Here is a 26183-nt window from a genome sequence, read left to right on the forward strand (position 1 = left end):
TGCTCATATTTTACCATTATTCTATTGTCTGAGGTCTGTAAAGCGTTATCGTTCAACTGATTGCACCTCTCTCATCTGCTTGTTATATGAGAGAAAAGGTGAGAAATGACATATGGTCATTGATACATGTAGAGGGAGAAGGATGAGAGAAAGAGAAGAGACAGAGATCTACTATTCTGCCTGCCTTAGTTTTATTTCGCTCTTTCCACACCATCAACCCCCTTTTTCCTTTAACCCGGATCATCACCACCAGACTCCTGTCAGCAGTAGAGAGAGAAAGAAGAGAGCAAGAGATAGTTGCAAGCAAAAGGGGACCCATGTTCGATTGACCTGAAACGCACCCATATTGGAATCTCCCCTTGACTACTTTCTCTCTCTACTTTCTAAGAGTGTAAGAGAGAGGGATGAATAAAAAAGGACCCATGTACATCTCACTCCCTCTCCACCCAAAGAAATAGGTAGCAGCATGATCTGAAAAGCACCCATCTTGGGATCTCCACTCGCCTCGATGTTTTTCTCTCTACTTTTTCTCTCTCTTCCTCTGTCATGTCACTCGGGTTACGCCTGCTCAGGAACAAGCAAGCCCAAAGTGGAAGAGGAGTCAAGAAAGGGCCCATCATCTGCATGCCTCTAGAATTCCCCCTCTGCAGCTTTTTGTTTCGTGCAAGTATGCGCAAACCTCTCTCTCTCTCTCTCTCTCTTCTCTTTCTCTCTCTGACTCCATCTCCCTCTTTCTCTCTCTCACTCCATCTCTCTCTCTCTCGGACTCCATCTCTCTCTCTCGGCCTCCTCTCTCTCTCTCTCTGACTCCATCTCTCTCTCTCTCTGATTCCATCTCTCTCCCGGACTCCATCTCTCTCTCTCGGACTCCATCTCTCTCTTTCTCTCTCTTGGACTCCATCTCTCTCTCTCTTGGACTCCATCTCTCTCTTTCTCGGACTCCATCTCTCTCTCGAACTCCACCTCTCTCTCTCTCTCTCTCTCTCTCTCTCTCTCTCTCTTTCTCTCTCTCTCTTTTTCTCGGACTCCATCTTTCTCTCTCTGTCTCTCTCTTTTTCTCGGACTCCCTTTCTCTCTCTCTCTCTCTTTCTCGGACTCCATCTCTCTCTCTCTCTCTCTCTTTTTCTCGGACTCCATCTTTCTCTCTCTCTCTTTTTCTCGGACTCCATCTCTCTCTCTCTCTCTCTTTCTCGGACTCCATCTTTCTCTCTCTCTCTCTCTCTCTCTCTCTCTCTCTCTCTCTCTCTCTCTCTCTCTCTCTCTCTCTCTCTCTCTCTCTCTCTCTCTCTCTCTTTTTCTCGGACTCCATCTCTCTCTCTCTCTCTCTTTTTCTCGGACTCCATCTTTCTCTCTCTCTCTTTTTCTCGGTCTCCCTCTCTCTCTCTCTCTTTCTCTCTCTCCCTCTCTCTCTCTCTCTCTCTCTCTCTCTCTCTCTCTCTCTCTTTCTCGGACTCCATCTTTCTCTCTCTCTCTTTTTCTCGGACTCCATCTTTCTCTCTCTCTCTTTTTCTCGGGCTCCCTCTCTCTCTCTCTCTTTCTCTGTCTCCCTCTCTCTCTCTCTTTCTCGGACTCCATCTTTCTCTCTCTCTCTCTCTCTCTCTCTCTCTCTCTCTCTTTCTCTCTCTCTCTCTCTTTCTCTCTCTCTCTCTATCTATCTATCTATCTCTCATGTTTTCTCTCTGCACGGCTGACAAGAGTATGGTGGTCATAATCCTGGCTAAAGGAAACCAGAGCATGGTGAGCTGGAAAGAAGAAGAAAACTGGAATGAATCGTACATCTCCTTCTCTCTTCTCTCTCTCACTTCTTTCTCTTCCTTGATGTACCAAATCTCTAGTTTGATGACCCTCTTGCAAACTCTATCTCTCTTCACCGCTGACAGATGTATGAAGGAGATGATTTGGTCTAAAAGAAGCCATGGGCTAACAAGGGGGGGTTTATTTTTTGTGGAATCTCACACCACTTTGGAGTTCCGTCTGGGAGTAGCTTTGCAATCTCTGATAGAATTGGCTCTCCTTTGCATTAGTTGCTGGAATCTCGTCTTTCCATCGCTGGAGAGAGAAAGAAGACATACAACTATGACGCCAGAGAGAAAAGATAGAGCAAGGAGAAGGGGGATAAACAGAGAAGAGATAATAGAAAGCCAAGGAAGTGCAATCAGATGGACTGGATCTTGCAATAATTATATAAAGGATAGTCGATCAATCAAATCTGATCCATCTGTAAAGTACTGGTTCGTCCAATGGATAGATGCCACGTGTCATTTTTGGTCATGCTACATGTTATGACAAATGCCAATAGAAATATTAAAGGTCAATGTACTGCTGCTATGTGTCAGACAAAAAAATTGCCTACAGGGATTGTGCCATCTTGGAATCTCTCCTTGCAATCTAATATAGGTGGCTGCAGTATCAATATCTGAGATAGATAACCGTCTTAGTATCGGCATTCATCCTGTCTTAAGGTTTGGGCACTGATAAATGATATCAGATTTTTTGATATTTGATGCATGATTTTTGTCGGTTTTCCATACATTTTGATAACACAATAAAATTGTATACTTTATAATTTTGTATTAGCTCTCTAAAGTTAAGAAACTTCCCCCCCCCCTCAAATACTGAGTCATCAGGGGACAACTTAAACTTAACATGGCCGACACAAGTGGTATCCGGACATTTAATATCCAATATGAGATAACCGATATCTGATATCTAGTAGAAATCGGGGTGATTTCTGATCCTGGATATCAGGTATTGGACATATATTGGAAATCCATCTGATATCAGATATAGAGGCGGATATCATAAACCTCAAGTATTAAATACAACTAAATTTTGTTAATTATCAAGTGAATGGATGAATTTTACACTTCAGTTTTCAATAAAATTAATGATTGCCAATTATGATGGGGATGGATTAATTCCAGATGTTAGTATCTAATAAAAACTAATGGTTGTTAGTTCAAATGTAAACTGATAAATTATGTGCATAGTAATTTAATTAAAAAATTCCTAATTAATTTTTAAGTGAATGGATTGATTCTACACTTAAGTAGTATTAAAAATGATCATTAATGATAAAGTGAGTAACTAATTATATGCTTAAGTAGTTATTAAAAATGATTGCTAATTATCAAGATAAAAAATTAATTCTACATGTTAGTCTTTAACAAAATCTAATGATTGTTAATTTTGGAGTAATATGGATTCTCTGTGTCGTATTTATGAAAAAATAATGATTTCTCATTATAAAATAAATGGATTAATTATACAGTTAGTTATTAAAAACCCTTGATTGCTAATTATCAAGTGATTGAATAGACTATGATTTACTAGTTATTTAACAATAATGATTGAATAGACTATGATTTAGTAGTTATTTAACAATAATGATTGAATAAACTTTGATGCATCGGAACAATAAAAAGTTCTTTATTAGACAAGACTGTCTATTTTGAGCCCATTAAATAATAGTTTATTCAACTAGCGGAAATTATCAAGTGAATGGTTGAATTCTCCAATTAAGTAATCATTAAAAATTATCATTTATAACTATCAAGTGACTAAATTAATTCTATGATTAAATAGTTGTTAAAAAATATTCATAGTTAATTATCCAGTGAATGGATTAATTTTACCCTTACGTAGTTATTAAATACCAGTGATTGATAATTATCATGTTAATGGATTAATTGTATGCATGCCAGTAATTGAAAACCAATCATTGCAAATTATTATGTGAATTAGTTGTATGATTGAGTACTTATTGCAAACCAATGATTATTAATTATCAAGTGAATCGATTAACTCTAGACATAATTAGTTTTTTAAAACTAATGGTTGCTTCTTATTCAGTGAATATATTATTTTTACACTTAAGTATTTATTAAAAACCAGAGACTGTTAACAATCTGCTGAATGGATAGTTTCTACACCAAAGTATTTGCTAAAAACTAATGATTGTTAATGATCCACTGAATGGATTATTTCTACACTAAAAGTATTTATCAACTACTAATCATTTTAATATGAATTGAATGGATGAGTTCCACACAAGTAGTTATTTAACACCAATGTTTGTCAACTACCCAGTGAATATATTAGTTCTACGCTTAAAGTATCATTGAACACCTATCATCGTTATTATAAAGTTAATGAATTCGTTGTATGCTTCAGGATTTGGAAGAGAGGGAAGAAGAAGGCGAAAGACGAGGAGGAAGGAGGGGGATGGGAAGGATAAGGAGAAAAATGAGGGCAGAGGAGGAGGAGAAGGATAAGAAGAAATATGAGGGGGGAAAGAGGAGGAGATAGACAAGAAGTAGGAAGGAGGAGACGAAGAAAGAAGAGGAATATCCGATATCATCATCCGAAACCATCTTGCTTTTCCCCATTTTTGGATGTAGAAAGTGTCTGATCATATCAGAGAATTACCCATCAATGTCATTATCTCTGAATATGGACCAACTGTGCCGTGAATCAACCTGATCAAAAACCGAACAATAGTAGAGAGTTGAAAAAATAGAAGCAAGTGGCAAAAAAAGGAAGAGCATGGGAAAGAAAGGATAGAGACAGAAGAGAGAGAAAGAGAAGGGAGATGGAGTTTGAGAGCTGCCCAAGGTGAAATGAAATAGAACAGAGAAATATTGATAAAATACATTTCCAGTCTATGGAGAGCTGTCTAGAAAGTTACATTCTAGAGAAATTCAATAATAAGAGATGGAAAGGAAGGAGAGAAAAAAATTTAGAGAGAGAGAGAGATTATCAGGTAAGCTTTCCGATTTCCATCTTCTTCTTGATAGCGCGCTGGCTCTGGTACACTACGGAATCAAGAATTCCAGACACAGTAAAAACGCCTGAAGGGAGGGCCAAAAGAAGCGTCAGATGATCAATATTAATTGATAATTCAAGAAAGAAATAGATAGGGAGAGAAAAGTAGAGAGAGGGAAAGAGTGAGGGAAAGAACAGGAAAGAGAGAGAATCAGTGAGAGAGAATTACAGAAGAAAGAGAAATAGAGAATGAGAGGATACAGAAAGTGAGGGAAAAAGAGGAAGAATGAGAGAATAGAGAAAGAGAGGTAAAAAGAGGAAGGAGATTATAGAGAAAGAGAGGGAAAAAGAGGAAGAAGGAGATTATGGAGAAAGAGGAAGACTGAGAGAATAGAGAAAGAGGAAGAATGAGAGAAGAGAGAGAGAGATAATGGGAATGGAGAAAGTGAGCAAAGAAAGAGAATGGAATAAGAGGGAGAAAGAGAGAGAGAATGAGAAAAGAGAGAATGATCGAAGAAAAATAATGGGAGAAGAGGGGAGAAAGAGAGAGAATGAGCGAAGAAAGAGAATGGGAGAAGAGAGACAGAGAATGAGCGAAGAAAGAAAATGGGAGAAGAGGGAAAGAGAGAGATAATGAGCGAAGAAAGTGAATGGGAGAAGAGGGAGAGAGAGAGTGTGGGAGAAGAAAGAGAATGGGAGAAGAGGGACAGAGAAAGACAGAATGAGCGAAGAAAGAAAATGGGAGAAGAGGGAGAGAGAGAGAGTGGGAGAAGAAAGAGAATGGGAGAAGAGGGAGAGAGAGAGAGAGAATGAGTGAAGAAAGAGAATGGGAGAAGAGGGCCAGAGAAAGACAGAGAATGAGCAAAGAAAGAAAATGGGAGAAGAGGGAGAGAGAGAGATAAATGAGCGAAGAAAGTGAATGGGAGAAGAGGGAGAGAGAGGGAGAGAGACAAGAGAATGCGCACAGAAAGAGAATGGGAGAAGAGGCGCAGAGAGAAAGAGCGAAGACGGAGAATTATAAAAGGGAAAATGGAAATAGAGAGAATGAGAGAAACGATAGCGAAGACGGTGGGAGGAGACTGAGAGAGAGAGATAGCAAAGACATAGAATGAGAGAAGAGAGAATGGAGAGAGAGACATTAAGTGAACAAAGAGACAATGGGAGAAGGGATAGAACATGCGCAGAAAGCAAGTGAATGGGACAAGAGAGAGAATGACTGAAGAAAGAGAGAGAGAAAGAGAGAGAGAGAGACAGACAGAGAGAGAGAGAGAGAGACAGAGAGAGAGAGAGAGAGATCAACCTCCAACAATGGCGCATACGGTTGTCAGAAAGTGCAAAAACGGGATGTGCGCCTCCTTAAACGTCACCTGCCGCAAGAACAGATCAACAAGAGCAGCCAAAACCAATCTCGTTTTCGTCATACGATTTTTTTTTCTAAAAGCGAAAATATATTTTATGCCATGGCAAAGAAAAACATCCAACGGGGTCGGACATCAATTTCAATCACAATCAATCAACCAGCAGAATAACAAAAACTAAAAAGCAACCCTCATAAGCTGAAAATAACAGTATTATACTCTTTACCTTGATGGGGGAAAGATCATAATAGAAGTATACTCCAGGAAGATACCGATGGACCGGGAACTCGCTCCGAAAATGCTCAGTAACAGAGAACTGCAGGACGCGGGGAATAAAACCCCATCATTCTCACATTTTACATACAACTAGAAGACGAAAAAATGATTTTTTTTTTTGGAAAAGTGGGGGAGAGTATTATATTAAATTAATAATATGTAAGAACTTGCATAGTATATTAAACGAGCCATAAGTTTGAATTCTTATTTTAAAAACTATATTTGCATACAGGAGCTCAAATACATACATGTACATAATTCCCCAATATCCATAGTTACATATATGTATACATAATACATAAATAGAAACAAATACAGATCCACTGTGCTTAGGAACTTGTTCAGAGGACCTCACCAGGTTAAACTTTATGCCATGCGTGTTTATGTCGGTAGAGATATACACAATTCTTTTTTGAAGAAAGAGATGTATACATATACTTCCTTTGCAGAAAAAGAGATATACACATAATACATATACATATCCACACATTTACACATCAATTTAAACCTATAACCAACATTCATATATAGACAAACATAAAAACATGAAAGGCCGAAATAAACATACATATCCCGCCTTCTTAGGAATTCGCTCAGAGAACCTTACCTGGTTAGATTTGATGACATGCCCGTTTATGTTGGTATAGACCGTAGGGACGACCTAAACATGAAAAATGTAAAAACAATGGTCACAAGTCTGAGTGACTACGTATATTCGAGGCTAGATAGAAACAATATATGGTTTTTGATTTTCGAGAGATAAGCCAGATTGGGGGTTTTCGTTGCAAAATATTGAATATTATTCAGATCAAAGTTGAAATTATAAGTTGAAAAATAGAAAAAATGAAAGACGGTATAATCTGTACCTAAGTAATAAACAGAAGATCATTATATAGAATTAAAAAGTAGAATTCCTGGGTAAACCTACTTGCCTTGATGAAATACTGATAAATACCATTCTGAGACAGTTGAATCCACTGAGTGCTGCAATTTTAAAAAGTTATAGTCTAAAAAGATAAAAATTTCTGTAAATATTCCGTTACCTGTCAAGAGGATTAATGATACCAGGAAAATGATCACCGAAGGTGAGTTTGTTGATCTTATGGCTTATCTGCCACCAAAAAAGAAGAAAAGGCACAATCAGAGGTACCCATCTTGATTAAACAATATCGTTTTACTCCTACTTTAACGAGATAAAATGAGAAGAACAAGAAAGATTACATTGAAGCTATCCTTTTGAAATCCGAGCAAGTCATGTACATGCACATCTGCTTGCTGGAAGCTTTTACCCGGGGAAAAATGGAAATTTCCCGCCACCTTTTTGACCTCCAGAAATCCATATACATTACAACCTTCGCCTACTTCATCTTTAATACGCTGAAGAAACCCTTCTCTCTTGCACTGGAAAAAAAAAGGCGAGACTCAACAAGCAGGGCCAGTAGAATAGCCGGGTTTTTTTAATACAAAAATTAGATGGCACACATGTCCAGAAGTTACAAATGTTTTACGTTATAGCATTACGATTCTAAAAAAATTTCCTGCCCCATTTACGTCACAGATTAAAAGCAGCGCATCAAAAAGTATGAAAATATAAAAATTGAAAAGTTCTTTTAATGGGGATACCTGATCGATCAAGTCAGGGTTTGCTATTCCCCAACCCTTCTTTTTGTATGCTTCTCGTACTTCTTCACAAGAATTGCAGCAATCCTCATCGGACTGAGCTCATAAAAGAGATTGATTCATCAATCAGAAAAGCTAAAACTAGACCAAGGAAAACAGTTGATTCTTAAAAAAGACAGAACAGCAAGAGGAGAAAAGCAACGATGAAGGGGGAGCATCGATAGTCTTCATCATGACGAAATTCATGCCACAAAATTTATTTTGAAAGAATTTACTCCACAAAATAGAACATTTTGCTCGTGAGATGAAACCGAAGTTAAAGGTAAGACCAATGACAGGAAAGCAAACAATGACAATGAGAGTTTTGCAGATGATGACAAGAACTCTTGTTGTCATCCAAAACCCGTCATCATCGACGGATTGAAATGACGATCACGACTGTCCTTGTGATCCCGGTCACAGACAAATGATGATGATGACTTTTCTATCTCATCATCTGTGTTAGGTTTATAGCGGTAGAGTGACAAAAAGAAGATGACACAATGATCACCATTGTTGTTGGATGGAAGGGTTAAAATGTTACTCATTATCTTATCAGGTATTTCTTTGTAGAATTGTAACTTTGTATCTGCCTGTTTCAGGCAGATTGAGGTAAGGAATGTGTGAGCTCCTTCCTTCTCCCTGCCTCCATTCTCTCTTCCGTCTCCCAAAATTCAACATGGTATCAGAGAAAATGAGTAAAAGAGGAGAGAAGAAGAAGCTGGTGGCAACAGCTCAGGCACACCACAAGGTGGGCACATAGTGGGGTGGATACACCATAAAAAAGCAGGTCAACGCAACAGCGAGGGCACACAAGTGGTGCACTCACCAGGTGTTCGCCCAAATGCATCACGGGCCGCTCTGCAGAAGGATGACCACACCCCATTAGAGTGGGTTCACTAGTCCATCATGGCCAGACGAGAACCCAGGGATAGCATGGATGCAACACTACAGTGCAGGTGCACCGCAACACAGTGGACATGACATGCTAGTGTAGGGCGCGCTTGCATGATACAAAGAGAAGTCGCATGGCCCACATGTGTTTTCAAATAAAGTTGGCGGGAGGTCAAAGCCTATAAATAAAGGTCAGGGAGGAGGACAGTGCCATCGAGCATTCATTTCAAGAAAAGTCAGTTGGCTACGAGCAGGAGATCTTCCTAGCTCATTGGTTGAGGCATGAGAAGGTTGATGTAACTGGTTCTCCATTCCCATTCACGAAGAGGTGTCAACACGATTCCTCTCTCCGTCAACCATTCTTGATTTTATTATACGGTTCTATTTTTGGAAGTTCTTCAATTCTTCTCTATTTTGGATCATCATCAAGACTTTCAATACCACAATCGTAGAGTCTTAACACTCACCTGCAGCATACTTTCCAGGTGTTCGACAAAATATGTCAGAGGATGCACTGGACGCACAAGTGTACTACAGAAAACGTGGGCACACGGTAACAGCCCCACAAGAGCACAGATTGCGGACTGATCCCCCTCAGGAGTGATCTCCCTACCAATTCATTTTTTCGTCTGTACTAATCTGGAAAAGGCTACCACTGAAGGGGAATACGGTTTAGAACTCTTAGTGACAGAATATCTTCAAGCTGGTTCATCAGCCCCTGACGGGGATGAGATTTCTTAAGCCAGTGATGTTTGTTCTCACTTTGTCCATTGCAGTCTTGTCAATCATGCTTTGTTTAGGCCCTGCAGATTAGCAAAAGTATACAGGCATGATGGCCCGCATAACCAGAGTCGACCTGCTTTCAATCCATAAATATTGAGAGCAACGAGAGCAGGAAACTGCAGAAGTTAAAAAACTTGAGCTTGATTCCTCTCCCTGAGGAAGAGCAAGAAGGATTTAAAAGACAAAACGACTAAATACCCCTTGCGGGGAGAATGACATCAATGCCATGTCAGCCATTCATGTTATTAACTTCTGCAGTTCCAGATTAAGTCACCACCACACTCGCCTGGCACCCGGCTGCAATTTTGTATGAAAGTTTGCATCACTCTCTTTCTTTGAAACAGACTTCTTGATACTTATTTGTGAGGTACCAAACACTTTACTATGATAGACTCTTGCAGTATCTATCAAGGTAATCTGTGTATTCCATCTCTCACCGATTGAACATGGAAGGATATTACATAGGTGTTCCAAATTCCAACACGGAGATTTAGGATCTGGGTGAGAAAGGGGACCAGCAGGAGGCTGATACGGTCCCTATAAGGATGTATGAAAGACGAAAGAGAAGAGGACAGAAAGATAGTGGGCCAGCTGGCGCTGAGCTGGCTAAATAACTGCCGGATTCTTGATTGTTAGTTTAGGAAGACAATAAAAGAAAGTATAAATAAAGGTGACGGGAAGAAGAAGGGGCACAGAGGCTTTGTGTTTTCTGGGAGCTGGCTATTCTTGAGGACAGAGGGCTGCATTCGGTGTGAGTCTCTTCAGGGGTCGGGCTGCAGAGAAGAACGAAGACGAAGTCGGGTGTTCATATACAACAAGGGCTAGGAGAGTGGATCTGATCTGTAAGTACCATTTATCAGCAATTTCTTTACCTTCCGATATGGGAGTGTATCAGAGGCACGGTGAGAAAACCGAGTAGATTGTTGATGATGGCTCAATGAATTGTCTAAAAGCTTGTCTGGTTTTGCATAGTCTTTTATTGACATACGGTGAAGATTATTCTGAGACTTTTTGATCTCTAGCGAAAAAGATAATCTTGGATAAAATCTGTCAGCCTTGACATATTGTCTTTCATGTTTTTTACATTATTGCCTTTGTGTTTCCTGGAATTGGACATAACTATATTTTCGGTCACCTGCTTTAAAACCATCCCCCCCTTACTACGACTTTCGTAACTCTCCAAACAGCAAAAGCAAAGAAGAGGCGTCCTAGATTTAGTAATGAAGAGAAGCATGGACCAAATTCAATCAATATAACGATTATAATGGACCAAACTCAAATCCTAGAAAATAAAATAAACAAAATTGACTACTTAACTAGAGCAACTCTAAGAAATAAGCAAGACAGTGAATACCTCAAAATTAACAAAGGAACCAAAAAGAAGCACCGATTGGTTGAAGGAGAACCACATTATATTTGTTGAAGAATGAATAGTACGTTCTTATGAGACAAACAACATATAGGACGACAGAAATCACATGGAAAGCTTTCTTTACTGAACGTACCGTTTCTGCACCATAGCAGGAACCACAGTAGGTCTCGTTGTGCTCAAGCCTTCCTCCATGCCTTTGCAATGGTTTTTCAATCTATTAAAGATAGTAAAAGATCATATCATGAATATAGATGGATCCTGACACAATGATTTAGACAAATAGTAGAAGGCAATCATAGAAAACTGAACGACTTAATCATATCCATGATCAAATCTCAAGAACAGTTGGCTGTCTGGCAATGGCCAGACAGTGAGTGCAACAAGCATTCTTTACATCCACCATCTAAGCACACTTCACATATTCCTTATACCAATGAGGCAGTAAAAAACAAAATATTAAAAAGATAGATGTCATTCAGGTTCTGAGCGACAACCGGTCCTCTCACCACTCTCTAAACCCTAGATGAGCAGGAGACAAACTAAAAGGACCTTGTTATCTTCACAAAGGGTGTAGTGGTTTAAATACCATGAGTAACCACGATAGGGCATCAGACAGACCCATTTACCAAAATACAAAATGGGTTGCCAACGGAGAGAAAAAGAATGAAAGAACTAAGGGTATCACGGCTGACAAGATACAGTAAACATTTGAGTCCTTAACGAACTGGTTTCTGCCAATACATTGAATAAAGCGATTTTTTAAAAATAAATTAAGGAAGATTAATACGGTCCCCATAAGAACATATTTAAGGAGAAAGAGGAATGGGCAGGAAGTTAGTGGGCCAGCTGGCACTGAGCTGGCCAACTAACTGACTGTTTCTTGAAAGTAAGTTTAGAGAGGAATAAAGGAAAGGGGGTTACAAATAAAGATGAAGAGGATGGGGAAAGACACCGAGGTTTTGAGCTTTTCTGAAGCGTGTATTCTGGTGGAAGCCGGGAGCTGCATTCGGCTAGGGTTTCTGCCCAGGGTCGTGGCTGGAGAGAAGCTTGGAGACGACGTCGGTTGTTCTTGCAAGGCGAGTAGCACGAGCGAGGGCTGTCTATAAGTCAATTTACAGACTTCTTTTACCAATTCCATACAGAGCATACAAAGATGACCCTTCATATGTGACTCTCTCAACCGAATTAAGCTTATAACCTTATTCAGCAAATTGGAATCCTTATGATTAGAACCTTAAACATTTGAATCCTTTAAGAGCTGGTTTCTGCTAATACATTGAGTAAAGCGATATGGTTTGAAGAAATTAAGGAAGATCACCCTTAACCAGTGACTCTCCCAACCGAATTATGCTTCGAACCTTATTCAGCAAATTTTAGAGTAGAACTCATTTAATCTAAGTCAAAATTAAGTCAGCTCTCAGTTTACAGAAGTCTGCATCCTTAACTGCCTCCAGAATACAAATTGCTTTGGGATTGGATATGGAGTACATATTGGCGACAAATACTCAATGTAATAATCACAAAGCAAGTGATGTGAAGAACTTAACGGACCTTGGGCGCACCAATTCCATCTTGTCTAGATTCGACCACATTTCCATGGCTATCTAGTCGTCTCTTTATTATATCATGGTTCTGTGCACAAAAGGGCACAAGAGGTGAACTCAACATGAACTTCATATCTCACACCCCTTGAACAAAACCAAGAAAAACGGAAACCAAGATGGCAAACCAACGCATTATCTTATACACACCACATCCAGATGCTCTTCTCCACTAATATCCATCGCATCAAGGCTGAGCATGCTACATGCAATTTCTGGGAACGTCACATCAAACTGCACTAGCAATCATTAAAACAGGAAGAAAATGAGTAATAATCGCCAACTAAAACATAAGAAAAATGAATCGTAATTACTTTCAGCCATCATAACCACAAGAGAGAAAAAAATTCTTATGACAGAAAAACCTCTCATGAGGCGAATAAATGGGTAACGACCTACAGTTAACAAAAGATGAACGATTTCTACAAAACGAAGGCCTAATTGTTGAACATTTTTTATTGTCATAAAAGTATTCAGTACGAGATGTGTAACTATATCACAAGAACTTGAACATTGTCGCAGTACTAGAGATAGACATTACATTGATTCGAAGGGTTTCTCCTCTTGTGGTATCGACAACAAGTATTGTCTCTGTAGTTGGATAAATGTATGATCCTGCATTTAAAGCACACGTTTAAGTATCAGTCCCATGATTTAGAAAAAAAAGGCAATAATCTGTATTTTCTCATAAACATTAAAAAGAGAATGACTAAGGAATAAGCAGATTGAAAAGCGAAAATTGACAAAAAATAAAGAAACGCATTACAGTGTGACGTCAGCCTTTGTCCAACAACATATGTTAACTCCTGAGATTTCATGGTTCTTAATATTTTTCTCCACTTTATGCAATACAGTGCAAGGCATCTCTTGTCAACTGCTGAGCTTGTTAAATGCCCAAAGTCCAGAGTTGGATTTTTTTTGAAAACAAAGAGTTGGATTTGTAAATAACTCAATCAATGAGAAAAATCATCTTGTTGGAAATTTTATTTCGATGATTGTCTCTCCCTCTCTGTGGTTGTGTCATCCTTGGGCTTCAAGCAACCAAATATTCACAAGGTATCACAGCTTCTTCAAGGTCTTCTGAGATCTGTGCCTGCGTCTCCCTTTAAAAAAATTTCAAATTTCTCTTTCCACACATGCCGGAGTTTTTGCAGGACATGTCTTCAAAACAAGGGAAGGCTCAAAAAGATGATGGCAGTTGTAATGAATATACTGCAAGGCATCTCTCATTAACTGCTCAGCTTTTTTAATGTGGATCCATAGGATAAAATCTTGATCACACTACCAAATATTCCAGAGGGAATGCTGTTTTATGGGAGAAACCATCATTAATTGTCTCATTAAGTTGAGGAGATCTTGCAAAGCCGATAGCTACAAGATAGTCCACCATACGCAATCAGATCCCAAGAATCAAGCCTGGAAAGCAGATAACGCAAAGCTCTGTTGGATACTAGGAACAGCCAATGTAATTTTACAACAAGTTTCTATTAGTGAAGTCAATCAAGGGCTTATAAGGTGCTTGGATTCCCGCAGATCTTTTAGGGCAAGCACCATTATTGGAGAATCTAAATCCTTCAAAGCCAATACAACTCGCCCAGGGGATTGTCAGTCCTTGAATACATCTGTGAGTTGCTTGACATGTGAAGATATGACTATTATATGACATGATCCCCAGTTAGCTTCGGTAGTAGCCCACTAGGGGCATTCTCATCATGGAGCATTTTCACTTCTCTTTACATAGGGTAACCCTGCCTTTAGCAAGGCAGCGAAGAAGTGACTCAAATGATCGAAGTTGTATTATAGGATTGCCTTCCCTTGTGATCGTCTCTACTTCAGAGCATCTCCATGTGGTTCCTCTGTTTGCCCTGTCCCAACATCCTTCCCCGATAAAAACCAATATCAAGGTTTGTATCATTATCCACCCAGTAAGAATCAAGATTCTATCGGAGATGCCTTGAGAGAGACAAATTATAAAAGTTTAAAATGGGACATAATGAAAAGCTGAAGATTGCTGAAGAGGAGGCCTTCTTGGGCCTTGTTAGTGCTGAGACCATCTATGAGTGTTTGTGTCCAAACCTTGGATAAAGCCCTCTCTAGTGGCTTCAGTAATCAGAACAAACGGAACCCTAGGCATTCCCAGAAATCTGAATATCGATCTGGCAGTCCCCTGTTGCAATTATGTGGCAGTGATTTGGAAATCAGAAGGGTCATCTTCAAGTTCAGATGACTGGCATCAACTTCAAGGAAAGAGAAAATAGACGAGCTTACGCAGACTTGGAGAGGCAGAGAAACTGATGGTAAAAAGAAGCAGTGCATGCGTGGAGAAAATAGGAACTAGGTTTTCAACTGGGTACAAGTTTAGTACTCATACTGAGGTTAATCAATGGGCTATATTCCATTTACACAGACAGATCAAACTGAACCAAATATTGAACACGCCACTCTTATGCTCTCAGGTGAGAGCTTTTTTTTTTATCTTGGCCAACATACCTGCAATCCACCGGTTAAAAATTGACAATACTGGTTCTCCAGGTGTGAGGTATTGATAAGATCCCCCTGCTGACTTATAAAAAAAAGATATCCATGCTCATAGGACAGGCCTTGGCACATGCCAATTAATGTGGCATGCGTCAAGCAGGATATAAACAAAAATTCTGTTCAAGAAAGTTCCAGAACCAGCAGTTGTGTGCGACTGAAAGCAGGAAGCAGGGAACACACCTGTGGATCAGAGGGGAAGAAGCTCCATCAGGCATTCTCCATTTCATCTCCATCTCATTTTCTCCTCCCTCTTTCCTCCACTTTTATCATCGGACTGCCGTTCACCATTTTCACAATTTGGACTCTCCTCATTTAGATTGTGTGTTGAACTGAAGATATTGCAGTTGTGAGCGTCTCCATCAGGCATTCTCCAATTCATATCCATCATCTTTCCTCCTCCACGTTGATGGCCACGAACAAAATTGTTTCAAAAAAATATATATTTCCTCCACTTTTATCCTGAGACTGCCATTCACCATTTTCTCAATTTTGGACTCTTCTCAGTTACATTGCATGTTGACCTGAAGTTATTGCGGTTGCCAGGTTCTTCTATGGTTGGATATCGGTGAATAGATTTCATCAATCACAATCGATGCAGAGATCCGTATCAGGAATAAAGCCTGTACGAGGCAGGCCGTATGAGTCTCCGCCCTACAGATTAAATACCCATGAGCTTGCTCAATCCAGAAGCAATCCTTTGTTTATTGTTCATCTCGGGCACCACAACAAGCATTTTTTAATGAAAGGAAACCATGCATAGTCCCGTTTAACCTCTCTTTGATGGGCCTGCCAACATAAGAATTCCACCTCCACTAGAGAACGGTATAAACAAACACTCTCGGCCCTGATTCTTTGATTAGTAGTGAAAAAATATTGAACAATCAACTTTCCAAAATAATTTGCCAGCCTGTCACGATATCCAGAAGCGAGTTCTTCAAAAAAGGAAATCGGAAAGCTATCACCAGTTTGCACAAGATATTGAGAAACATGGCGCTGAGAATAGAAATATAACCAACAGAGGGAAATATGTTCACTTCTCCTTGAAATTAAGCGCGGTATAAAAAAAACAACTATAAATCTGACAGCACTCTGAAAATTTTCAATTAATTTCCAAGATTCCTAATTTTCCATTAAAAATCTAGATGACAAATATAAAAAGGATCACGAGTTAGTCTCTGCCCGAAAGAGAGATCCAATTCGTATAGTACTATAACTCATTCCGACGCCCTAGGATTGTTTACCCTTCACAAAAAACCAGGATTTATAAAAATCTTATCAATTCTTTATCTCCCTGAATTCGAAGATCCAAAATTTGAATTGATGCCGCGTCGTCGATTCCTCTCAAAGATTTCATTTCAATTGGAATTTGCTTATTCTCAATGTACGATAACAAATTAAACTTTCTTACTTTAGTTTAGGAATCGTCCAATCGTTCGATGATTCTTCTGATATCTAATGAAAATTTTTTGGCTTGAACATTGGGGGCACCCGAGAAAAAGATCAACCGGAGATCACAAAAAGAAAAATGAATATGAACCCGGAACACAAGTCAAACAAAACAAGGCGAAAGAGAACCGGGGGATACCTAGCTCGGAGAGAAAAAGGAGGAACATAAATACGGATGAGACGATGGTGATGATCCCACCAGAGAGGGTTCTGCTGTAGAAATCCTCGTTTATCTTCGGATAAGCATCTAAACTGCGAAGCTTCCCAAATATCCCCGCCATGTCCCCAACAACTATAATAACCTACAAAACGGCAGAATCAGAACAGATTGCGGGATGATAAACGTGAAGAACGATACAAAAAATCACAAAAATCTTCCGAATCAGCCACCTATTCTACCTTAATTGAAGCCTCCGACGGGAATTTCTTCGCAGTTGCTCTTCCGAGACGAGATCGTAGAAGATTTGTCGCTCGTTCGTCTTCAGCCCGAGTCTAAAAGAACCATCACGAACAAGAATTTTTTTTTACCTTAAACTTAGCCTACTTATATAGCGACATTTATCGTTATAATTTATAATAATCATAAATCCAAATATTTAGTTTTAAAGTGGCATGTCTTTATTAGATTTCTGAAACATACTGGGGAAGATGTGGGCAAATTAGATCAATGTATATATGAGAAATCATAATGTCCAGATGCAAGTGTGAAGTTTAAAGTAGTATGTTTTTTTTATGAATCATATGTAGAAAGACGAAGGGAATTTAGAATGATGAATAGATGAAAATATGAATATTTAAGCCGTGTGTTTCTTTAATTTTATTTCTCAAACATCTGTAGGAAGATGTAGGGAATTTAGAATGATAAATAGATGAATATAAGAATATTTAAGCAGTATGTTTTTTATTTTATTTCTGAAATATAAGTAGAAAGATGTAGGGAATTTAGAATGATGAATAGAAGAAAATACGAATGTTTAAGCAATGTGTTTTTTAATTTTATTTCGGAAACATCTAAAGAAAGATGTAGGGAATTTAGAATGATGATGAAAATATGAATGTTTAAGCAGTATGTTTTTTATTTTATTTCTGAGACATCTGTATGAAGATTTGGGGAATTTAGAACGATGTATAGATGAAAATATGAACATTTAAGCAGTATGTTTTTTAATATTATTTCTGAAACATCTGTAGAAAGAGATGTGGGGAATTTAGAACGATGTATAGATGAAAATATGAACATTTAAGCAGTATGTTTTTTAATATTATTTCTGAATCATCTGTGGAAAGATGTAGGGAATTGAGAATGATGTATAAATGAAAATATGAATATTTAAGCATTATGTTTTTTATTTTATTTCTGAAATATGTGGAAAAATGCAGGGAATTTAGAATGATGTATAGATGAAAATATGAATATTTAAGTAGTATGTTTTTATTTGATCTCTAAAACATTTTTGGGAAGATGTCGGAAAAATAGAATGATTTACAGATGAAAATATGAATATTTAAGCATTATGTTTTTTTATTTTATTTCTGAAATATGTGGAAAGATGTAGGGAATTTACAATGATGTATAGATGAAAGTATGAATATCGAAGTAGTATGTTTTGATTTGATATCAAAAACATTTTTGGGAAGATGTGGGAAAAATAGAATGATTTACAGATGAAAATATGATTATTTAAGCATTATGTTTTTTTATTTTATTTCTGAAATATGTGGAAAGATGTAGGGAATTTACAATGATGTATAGATGAAAGTATGAATATCGAAGTAGTATGTTTTGATTTGATATCAAAAACATTTTTGGGAAGATGTGGGGAAATTTGAATGATTTATAGATGAGAAATCATAATGTATAGATGCAATAATAGACTTTTAAGCATTATCTTTAATTTGATATCTGATACCTTTTTGGGAAGATGTGGGGAAATTTAAATGATCTATAGATAATAAATCATAACATATTAATGCAAGTATTAAGCAAGTTGAAACTTTTCTCTTTGTGTTGACAAGATTTAGTAATTCTTCTGTTGCTAGGGAAACTACTTTACCTATCAAATCATGGAAAGTGATACATCTTGTTTTTTTATTTATTTAACAATCTTTGTAATTAACTACTCAAGTCACATTGTCTTCCTCTAAATGCATTACGTGTGGGATAATTTTGAGTTTTATTATTGGGAAGAGTGGTTTTGGATAAACATGATTTAAATCCAGATGTAAATTTAAAACATGTTAAGACGAGAAATATTAAATTTACTTGTGCATTACTTAAAACTTTATTGACCATCTAATGTAAAATGGAATTTCGGCATGAGTAATTAATGAATTGAGATTGGGAGTACTAATTGACGTATAAAATCCATCTTCATTTTATGAACCAGTGAATTTATACCACACCATATTTCTCATTATATTAATTTTGGATATGTAGAAGATAACAATCCATTGTCTTTTGAGTAAGTAATAATGAACCAATAAAACATGTAGTTGTAATGATTTTCTACCGATTCAAACTCAAGGGTAACTAGTGGAAAACCAAATGATCACCAAAATGAATTTATGTTAGATATCCCAAGTTTAAAATCTTTGGTGAGTAATGATAAGCTAATATTTGTGTGATAAATTGGTATACAACTAATGTGGAAATATGAATGTTCTATATGGGTTGCTTTAAACTGATTTCGAGATTGAGATGAATGAAAAGCAACATAATGTAGAACCATCAAAAGTATCTACGTGTTTTCTAAATTTACTGAATTCTGTTATATATATATATATTAGATTTTCAATCAAAGTATATCATTCAGATTGACTTCCAAATAAGAAAGCATAAGAGAATAAATGGATCCCGTAAAAGGGTAAAAGCCGCACAGCTTTTTCTCTTGTCATTTTGAGACATGGGAGGATCTTAAGTCATATTGACCATCCCACTGATGATATTTCTTTTTGTATCTATGATGAATTAATGTCCAAAAGAAATGAAATCCATTAGATTAGTTTTTATATCCATTTCATGGCTATCATATAAATTTTATGCTACCCACATTTATAAAAAAAATCATAAACTGTATAAATGTTTAAAAGCATCTGAAAGTTTGAAAACATGCGCACTCACACTTATTTAACCAAATGATTTAGATGATCATCAATCGAATGTCATGTTGGAAATAATAAATAAAATTTAAGCCTGTTGTAGATGCAGTTTTAATTGCTATACCTCATTAAAGAGTTAGAATATTATCAAAAATAAATCATCATTCGGAATAAAATAAATTGAATTAGCATTTCGTCTTACTTTTTTTGGAAAGTTGAGTTTTAACTTCACGGCTCAGATATCCATGTTTGGACCTTAATTTTATTAAACACGAAGGTCTTTCCTTTGTTATTATTAAAAAATGTTTGTCTATAAGTTATGATTTGAGAAATATAAATAATAATTTTTAACACTAATATATATGATTTCAAAAGATATATTAATAAATTCATAATATGATCTCCTGAAGAATGTATCATCACATATAATTATTAATGTTTTGGATCAAATTATCGAGAACCATGTCTTATTTAGAGTAAAAAAATACTATTTCTCATAATTGAAGTTAACTCTGTATCTTTTTTCTTTATTTTAGTAAAATTTAAATGGATATTCATATTTTTATTAAAATTAAAATAAATAGATGTGATGATATCAGAAATGTCTTTAAGTTATATTTAAATTTGGATTTAAATTGTAAGTAAAATATTTAAACATTAAAAATGAGAATATTGATAAACTATTACATATTTTTACATTCCTGGTCTGACGGTCCATTGTGCATGAAAGTTAGCTGAAAGAAGAATGTATTTCTATGTGCGAAGTTTAAAAGCATAGTGAGATTTATATCAAATAATCCATCTCCCGTGATTCATTCATTTCTTGTTTTTCTCTCTCATTTGAAGTGATGTCTTTTACCAAATAAACTAAATAAAGTTGATAAAATAAAACAAGAGCAATTGTGTTTCCAAATAATAAGAATAGAGTTTTTGGTAAAAAGCAAGGATTAAGGATTATTATTTTTTGTTTGTGACCTTTGGATACATGGATATAAGGGCACCATTTTTGATTGACATTATTTATTGGCACCATTATATATTTAGATTCTATCTTGTGATGATTCATTTGTGTGTTCCCTAATTTATGTGGATATATTTGGGCTTATTAATTTTAGGATATTTCAAATAGCAGAGAGATAAAATCATCAGAAATATATGATATATAATTTCAATATATGTTTTAATGCAACAATTACGAGGGAACATTTAAAGGCGTCAATATTAATCAGAATATCTCATAATTTAGGAGTAAAATAAATGAGTATTTGGGGTAAAAATCTTTTGCTTTTATTTTTTTCAATGGGTATTAATAAAACATTACTGTTCAATTGAGATTCAACATTTTATTGCAATATTGGGTTTGGATAGTATTGAGAGACCAACTGTGATAACAAATTTATTGAATTGAGAGTTTGAGAATAAATATTTTATGTTTAAGTATTGATATGGTCAAGAAATTTGAAAATTCTTTAGATAATTCTTAAAAAGTGATATCAGTTTATTTGTCTTATTTTAATGAGGAATCTTGTTTAGACTTTTCTTATTTCTGGTATTTGAGAAACTGATAGAGTTGTAGACTTATTGAAAATTTGGATTAATATTGGAAGCAAGAGTGGGATATCAAGTTGGATTAATTGATATGACTATATGATGTGATTTATAATGAGGTACTTAATTGAATAAAGTAAATGAAATAAATAGATAGAATGATTTGAATAATTGTATTGGAATGCTACATATGAAGAGAATTTTAGGAAGGTATATAGTGTTGGGTTCTAGAGGCCTAGATCTGGATGAAGATTTCAAAATGATTTGCAACGAAAGACTTACAACGAAATCATAACGACATCATTAAAAACATTGAATGAAGAACCTTTGCACGGATCACATACGTGATTTCTTGGATCCCATAGCGAGACAAATTGAGTTGCTTATGTGTGCAGCCTCTAGAAGTATCCACGCGGTTATCGGCACATCGGATCTCCCCTTTCTCATTGGCGAGCCCCGTTCAATCTTTGTCGCAGTCGTTACGCTATCCCCATCACATCGAGATTGGAGAGGAAGTGTGGGGAGAATGGAGAAGAATGGGAAGACCCCTGAACAATTCTGGCCTGGGTGACTTTTATTCATTGCACGGGTATTTTTCATAAAAATCTGCAAAACTTAAGTATATCTTCTGATGTTCAAAAGACCATTTGCATGTGACCCTCTAGGCTCATGTATCAGTGTAGTTAATGAATCCAGCAGCCTAATAACCTTTATTGGCCTTCCAAATTAATTAGCTATATCATCATACAGATTAGTTAATTTCGGATCAATTTAACCCAATTGATAGGTTGACTCTCCAACACAAGAGGTGCCAAGCTACACCTCATGCTCTAGAAGATACAAAGTGTGTATAGACTCACTCATGGAACTTGTTCTTCATCGGTTACCGTTTATGTATAGTCCCTTATCAACTTGACATTCTTAGAATGTCTTAGGACATGGTTAACTGTCAAACCCTAATTTCACTACCTTGGCAAGGACTTCATCACATCATCTTCCTTGAGTTGTCACATCTTATATTGAGGATTGACGATCCCACCTTGACCACTCAATCATCTTCGTGAACTTCTTGATGCACCCGAACTAAGACTATTTAGAATCTCATGATTAGGGACACGTAGGTCATAGTCAAAGTACAATTGTCCGTCCACAAAACGTCTTTGGTGTCTCAAGTCTAAGGACCAGTGTTAGGCCCCTAACTAGGTGGCATTCCCTGCCCAGAGTCCTGCGTGCTTATTGGGAGGGCGTGCTCGTTGTATTTTGGCTCACGACATTTTTAAGGACTGAGTCATAATGGGTAGCGATGCCCAAATACCTGATCTATTAGGCCATTGCCACTGTCGGTGGTGATTCACAACAGACTACGCACGTGCGCGTCCACGCCCAAGCCGGGACGGATAAGGTACAGTCTATGCGTGTTGGGCGTGCGGGCTGATCGGCGTGTGCGCGTGCGCGGGAGCGGGAAGTGCTGTGCACGGGTGCGGGACGCGTAGGCGGGGCGACATGCCGCGGGTGCAGCGCGCGGAGTTGTGCTGGGTGCCGCGCAGCGGCTGCGCGGGCAGCGCGCGCATTGCGTGTGCGGGGCGCGCGGTGGGGAGACATCCCGCCAGGAGACTAAGGCATGTGGCGCACAGAGAGCGCCGAGACAACACAGCGGGCGCGCAGCGCTCCTGCGGGTAGTGCTGGGTGCGCAGCGCCTAGCTCGGGGGCGTCGAATGCGGCGGCGTCGCACAAACTGCGCGCTAGAGTGTTGACATGGGTGCCGGTGGTGTGTTTGATCATCAAGGCAGGGGTGGCGTGTGTGATCGCCAGGCCCACGGGCGCACGGCGCCCGACCCGACACACTTGTGTAGCGGCAGAGTGGGCGCGCGCGCACAGAGCGGCGGCCCTGAGGCGGTGTGGCGACATTACCTCGGCGCAAGGCGCCTCGTCTCGTTCCTTGTAACACCCCTTGTCTTCCCCATGTAATCCTGATGTACTCTTTAAGATATCAATGCAATGACCCTATTCACTAATGGTGCCTAGCACCAACATCTCCTCTAACCCCTTCTAAGCGATCTTAAGCAATTGCAAAAGCTTCCGCTGCAAGAGATCAAGGCTGCTCAGTGTTCTGCTCCAAGCACTGAGGCCGGCACACGCCAACTCCGAGCAAGAAACCTAGCTCGAGATTTGACAGTGTGATAACCAGTTACACAAACGTGGCGTGAATCAACCTGATTGACAGTTCGATATAATACCATTCAGCAATTCGTATGGATCAATTCAGTGAACTTTTTCAACCAAGGAGCACCCACTATCTATCATTAGTTTCTCCACACTAATGGCTACGGGACTAGCCATACTCATCATATGAGTGAGGCTAATTAGTGCTATCTATCATGATACTTTGATGTCCTTCTTGAGTATCCTTCGAATAGGAATATTTAGAACACATGCTTAAAGACTAGTGATCACCGTATTACGATCTCATCATAATTCATTAAGTTTGATCATGTATTCATGGACTTCATTATAAGCATCACACGTGCACTCTAATGAATATGTTCTATCAATGAATATGGAACGAGATATAGAATGTTTGATTGGCTTGCCGGCCACATATATTTCCATTATGTAGTGGGTGAATAAAAATAAAAAGGTATTATAATGACAAACCTTGTTTGAGAAAATCGTGGGTCGAGAAAGTATCATACATACACATTACCATATCTTCGATTTCAGCACACACTCTCGAACTAATTTGTAGATTTCACAAGAGATGATATGATAGGGACCATAATGAACTTGGAGATGAAAGCTATGAACAAAAATACAATTTATTTATAACTTTATTATCTAGGTGAATTCCATAACTACAAATACAGTGATGTATCTTCATATGAATAAATTTTAATAACATTATCTCAATGGAAATAAGTATAATTTCTTTTATTAGATGCATCAATTTACTATTCTTTTCTTTCACAGATTTTTCCTTCCAAAATATGTTATTTCTCATATGTTAAACTTCTCAATGTTACTTTACAAGCAACCATATTATCCAGTTATAAATTCTACATATCCAAATCAAAACATTATTTCCCAAAACATTGATCTCCGCAAATCATAGATAAATGTAAAATAAACTGGAGTTTTACTACATTCCCAAGATATTTTAATCTTAGAAAATCCATCATTAATTTTAAAATATTCAATCTAACACGCATAATATTCATAAATATCCTCAATATCACATTTATCTCAATTACATAATAGTGGCAAAAATCTGCACATTATAATTCAAATGATAAGCTGAATTTTCTTTCAGATGAGATTCTCTATTTTCATGGCACACCTGATATGAAGAATAAAATTCAAAATGATGATATAAACGGTCGTGGCTAAAGCCAGATATACATTTTATGGTTTTGTGAATATAATTTTTTATCATGTAATGTGGGATGACTAGGTTCATACGTATCATACACTTGAGTTCTGAAGGATCTGATTGAATCATGTTTTTTGATTGAGATTCTTGGTTTAATGGCCCCTTTTCAATATTGAAATTTTCATATTTTAAGATTTTAATTATGCACAGTAACTTCTGTATTCCTTGAAAGTTTAGATCGTGAAACTTCTAGTAATATAATTAAATTTTAGGGAAAGAGGTTGACTTGGTAGAGATGTATAATTGTACAAATGAATAACCAGGACGGTGCATTACATCCTCATAATAAACATCAAATGTAGTTTCATGTCTTTTTGTCCTCAAAATGTATAAAAAATGATGCCTACTGGAAGATGTTGACCATACCTAATCTTGGAATTCCATCTCATTTACTGTCAATTTATCCTCTCTTTTCTATCCTTCCATATGATTCTTCCTCCCTCCCACTACCTCTTTATTGGCTACCTATACATTTACATATATGCCTTCTTACATTTCCTTATCTAGAATTTAAATAATAACAATAAAATTCCTCACTAATAATATCATCTTAATACGTCTTCCTCTTCTCTAACTCATTAATGAACCCTCTCTCTAAGTGCAACTCTTGAGGAGATCACCTTGCTTTCTGCTATACATATTTGAGTAAGATTACAAATTCTTAAATATTATTTGATTAAAGTAATAATAACGACACAGTAATACCCTAATTTTACTCCATCAGCAAACTTTTTTGTATTTAATGATACTCATTTGGTGAATGATAACATACATAAAAGAAAAATTAAGATCCATTTCATTTATTTCATGAATATCAGGGCCATGGGATCTCCGTTTCATTTATTTTATTGAAAATAAAGTTCATGATCATTCAGGGGTTTTCTCTCGGGATCTATGGTTTTCAACATTTTCTAGACTTTAAGAGAAAATCTGAACATTAGAATTTTTTTAAGGGAATGATTTATCAAATGCAGAATTCCTTAAAAGAAAAATTAAGATCCATTTCATTTATTTCATGAATATCAGGGCCATGGGATCTCCATTTCATTTGTTTTATTGAAAATAAAGTTCATGATCATTCGGGTTTTCTCTTGGGATCTATGGTTTTCTACATTTTCTAGACTTTAAGAGAAAATCTGAGCATTAAATTTTTTTTAAGGGAATGATTTATCAAATGCAGAATTCATTAAAACAAAAATTAAGATCCATTTCATTTATTTCATGAATATCAGGGCCATGGGATCTGCATAGTGGGTATTAAATTTGGCTTGCAAGAAAACTAGAATGAGTCAGTGGACTGGTGGAAATGGTTCATATGAATCGGGCTTGTGGGCCATTGGCACGGCTGAATATTGAATAATGGGCTAGGAGATGGGCCAAGGATAGCATGATAACCTGGATAAAGGAATCATCTAAGT

At 37.2% G+C, this 26183-nt stretch overlaps 1 protein-coding gene across 3 annotated transcripts; it reads right to left on the reverse strand.

The window, feature by feature from the left end:
* Positions 1 to 4606: 4606 nt before the first annotated feature.
* Positions 4607 to 17216, reverse strand: LOC144713646 (uncharacterized). 3 transcript variants are annotated; one of them, XM_078588294.1, is made up of 14 exons: positions 17091 to 17216; positions 16831 to 16993; positions 13249 to 13322; positions 12858 to 12941; positions 12658 to 12738; positions 11240 to 11320; positions 8022 to 8114; positions 7620 to 7799; positions 7442 to 7509; positions 7331 to 7382; positions 7006 to 7059; positions 6349 to 6438; positions 6065 to 6131; positions 4607 to 4850 (listed from the first exon to the last, which is right to left on the reverse strand). In XM_078588294.1, exons 2-14 carry the CDS (start codon positions 16970 to 16972, stop codon positions 4759 to 4761), a joined length of 1158 nt encoding a protein of 385 aa, XP_078444420.1. In that variant the 5' UTR covers positions 16973 to 16993; positions 17091 to 17216; the 3' UTR covers positions 4607 to 4758. The 3 variants fall into 3 exon arrangements, with proteins under 3 accessions (XP_078444420.1, XP_078444421.1, XP_078444422.1); XM_078588295.1 differs by lacking the exon at positions 12658 to 12738; XM_078588296.1 differs by lacking the exons at positions 12658 to 12738; positions 12858 to 12941.
* Positions 17217 to 26183: the final 8967 nt, after the last annotated feature.

This window comes from Wolffia australiana, chromosome 16, assembly GCF_029677425.1.
Source record: "Wolffia australiana isolate 7733 chromosome 16, ASM2967742v1".
Taxonomy (NCBI): domain Eukaryota; kingdom Viridiplantae; phylum Streptophyta; class Magnoliopsida; order Alismatales; family Araceae; genus Wolffia; species Wolffia australiana.

Excerpts from the sequence above, each read along its gene's own strand:
- LOC144713646 (XM_078588294.1), bottom strand. The coding sequence starts at position 16,972 with ATGGCGGGGATATTTGGGAAGCTTCGCAGTTTAGATGCTTATCCGAAG. Across the intron at positions 12,942-13,248 it reads GAGAAACCCTTCGAATCAAT|TTTGATGTGACGTTCCCAGA; the intron begins GTAATGTCTATC and ends TTGCTAGTGCAG. Across the intron at positions 6,439-7,005 it reads ATGTCATCAAATCTAACCAG|TTCTCTGTTACTGAGCATTT; the intron begins GTAAGGTTCTCT and ends CGCGTCCTGCAG.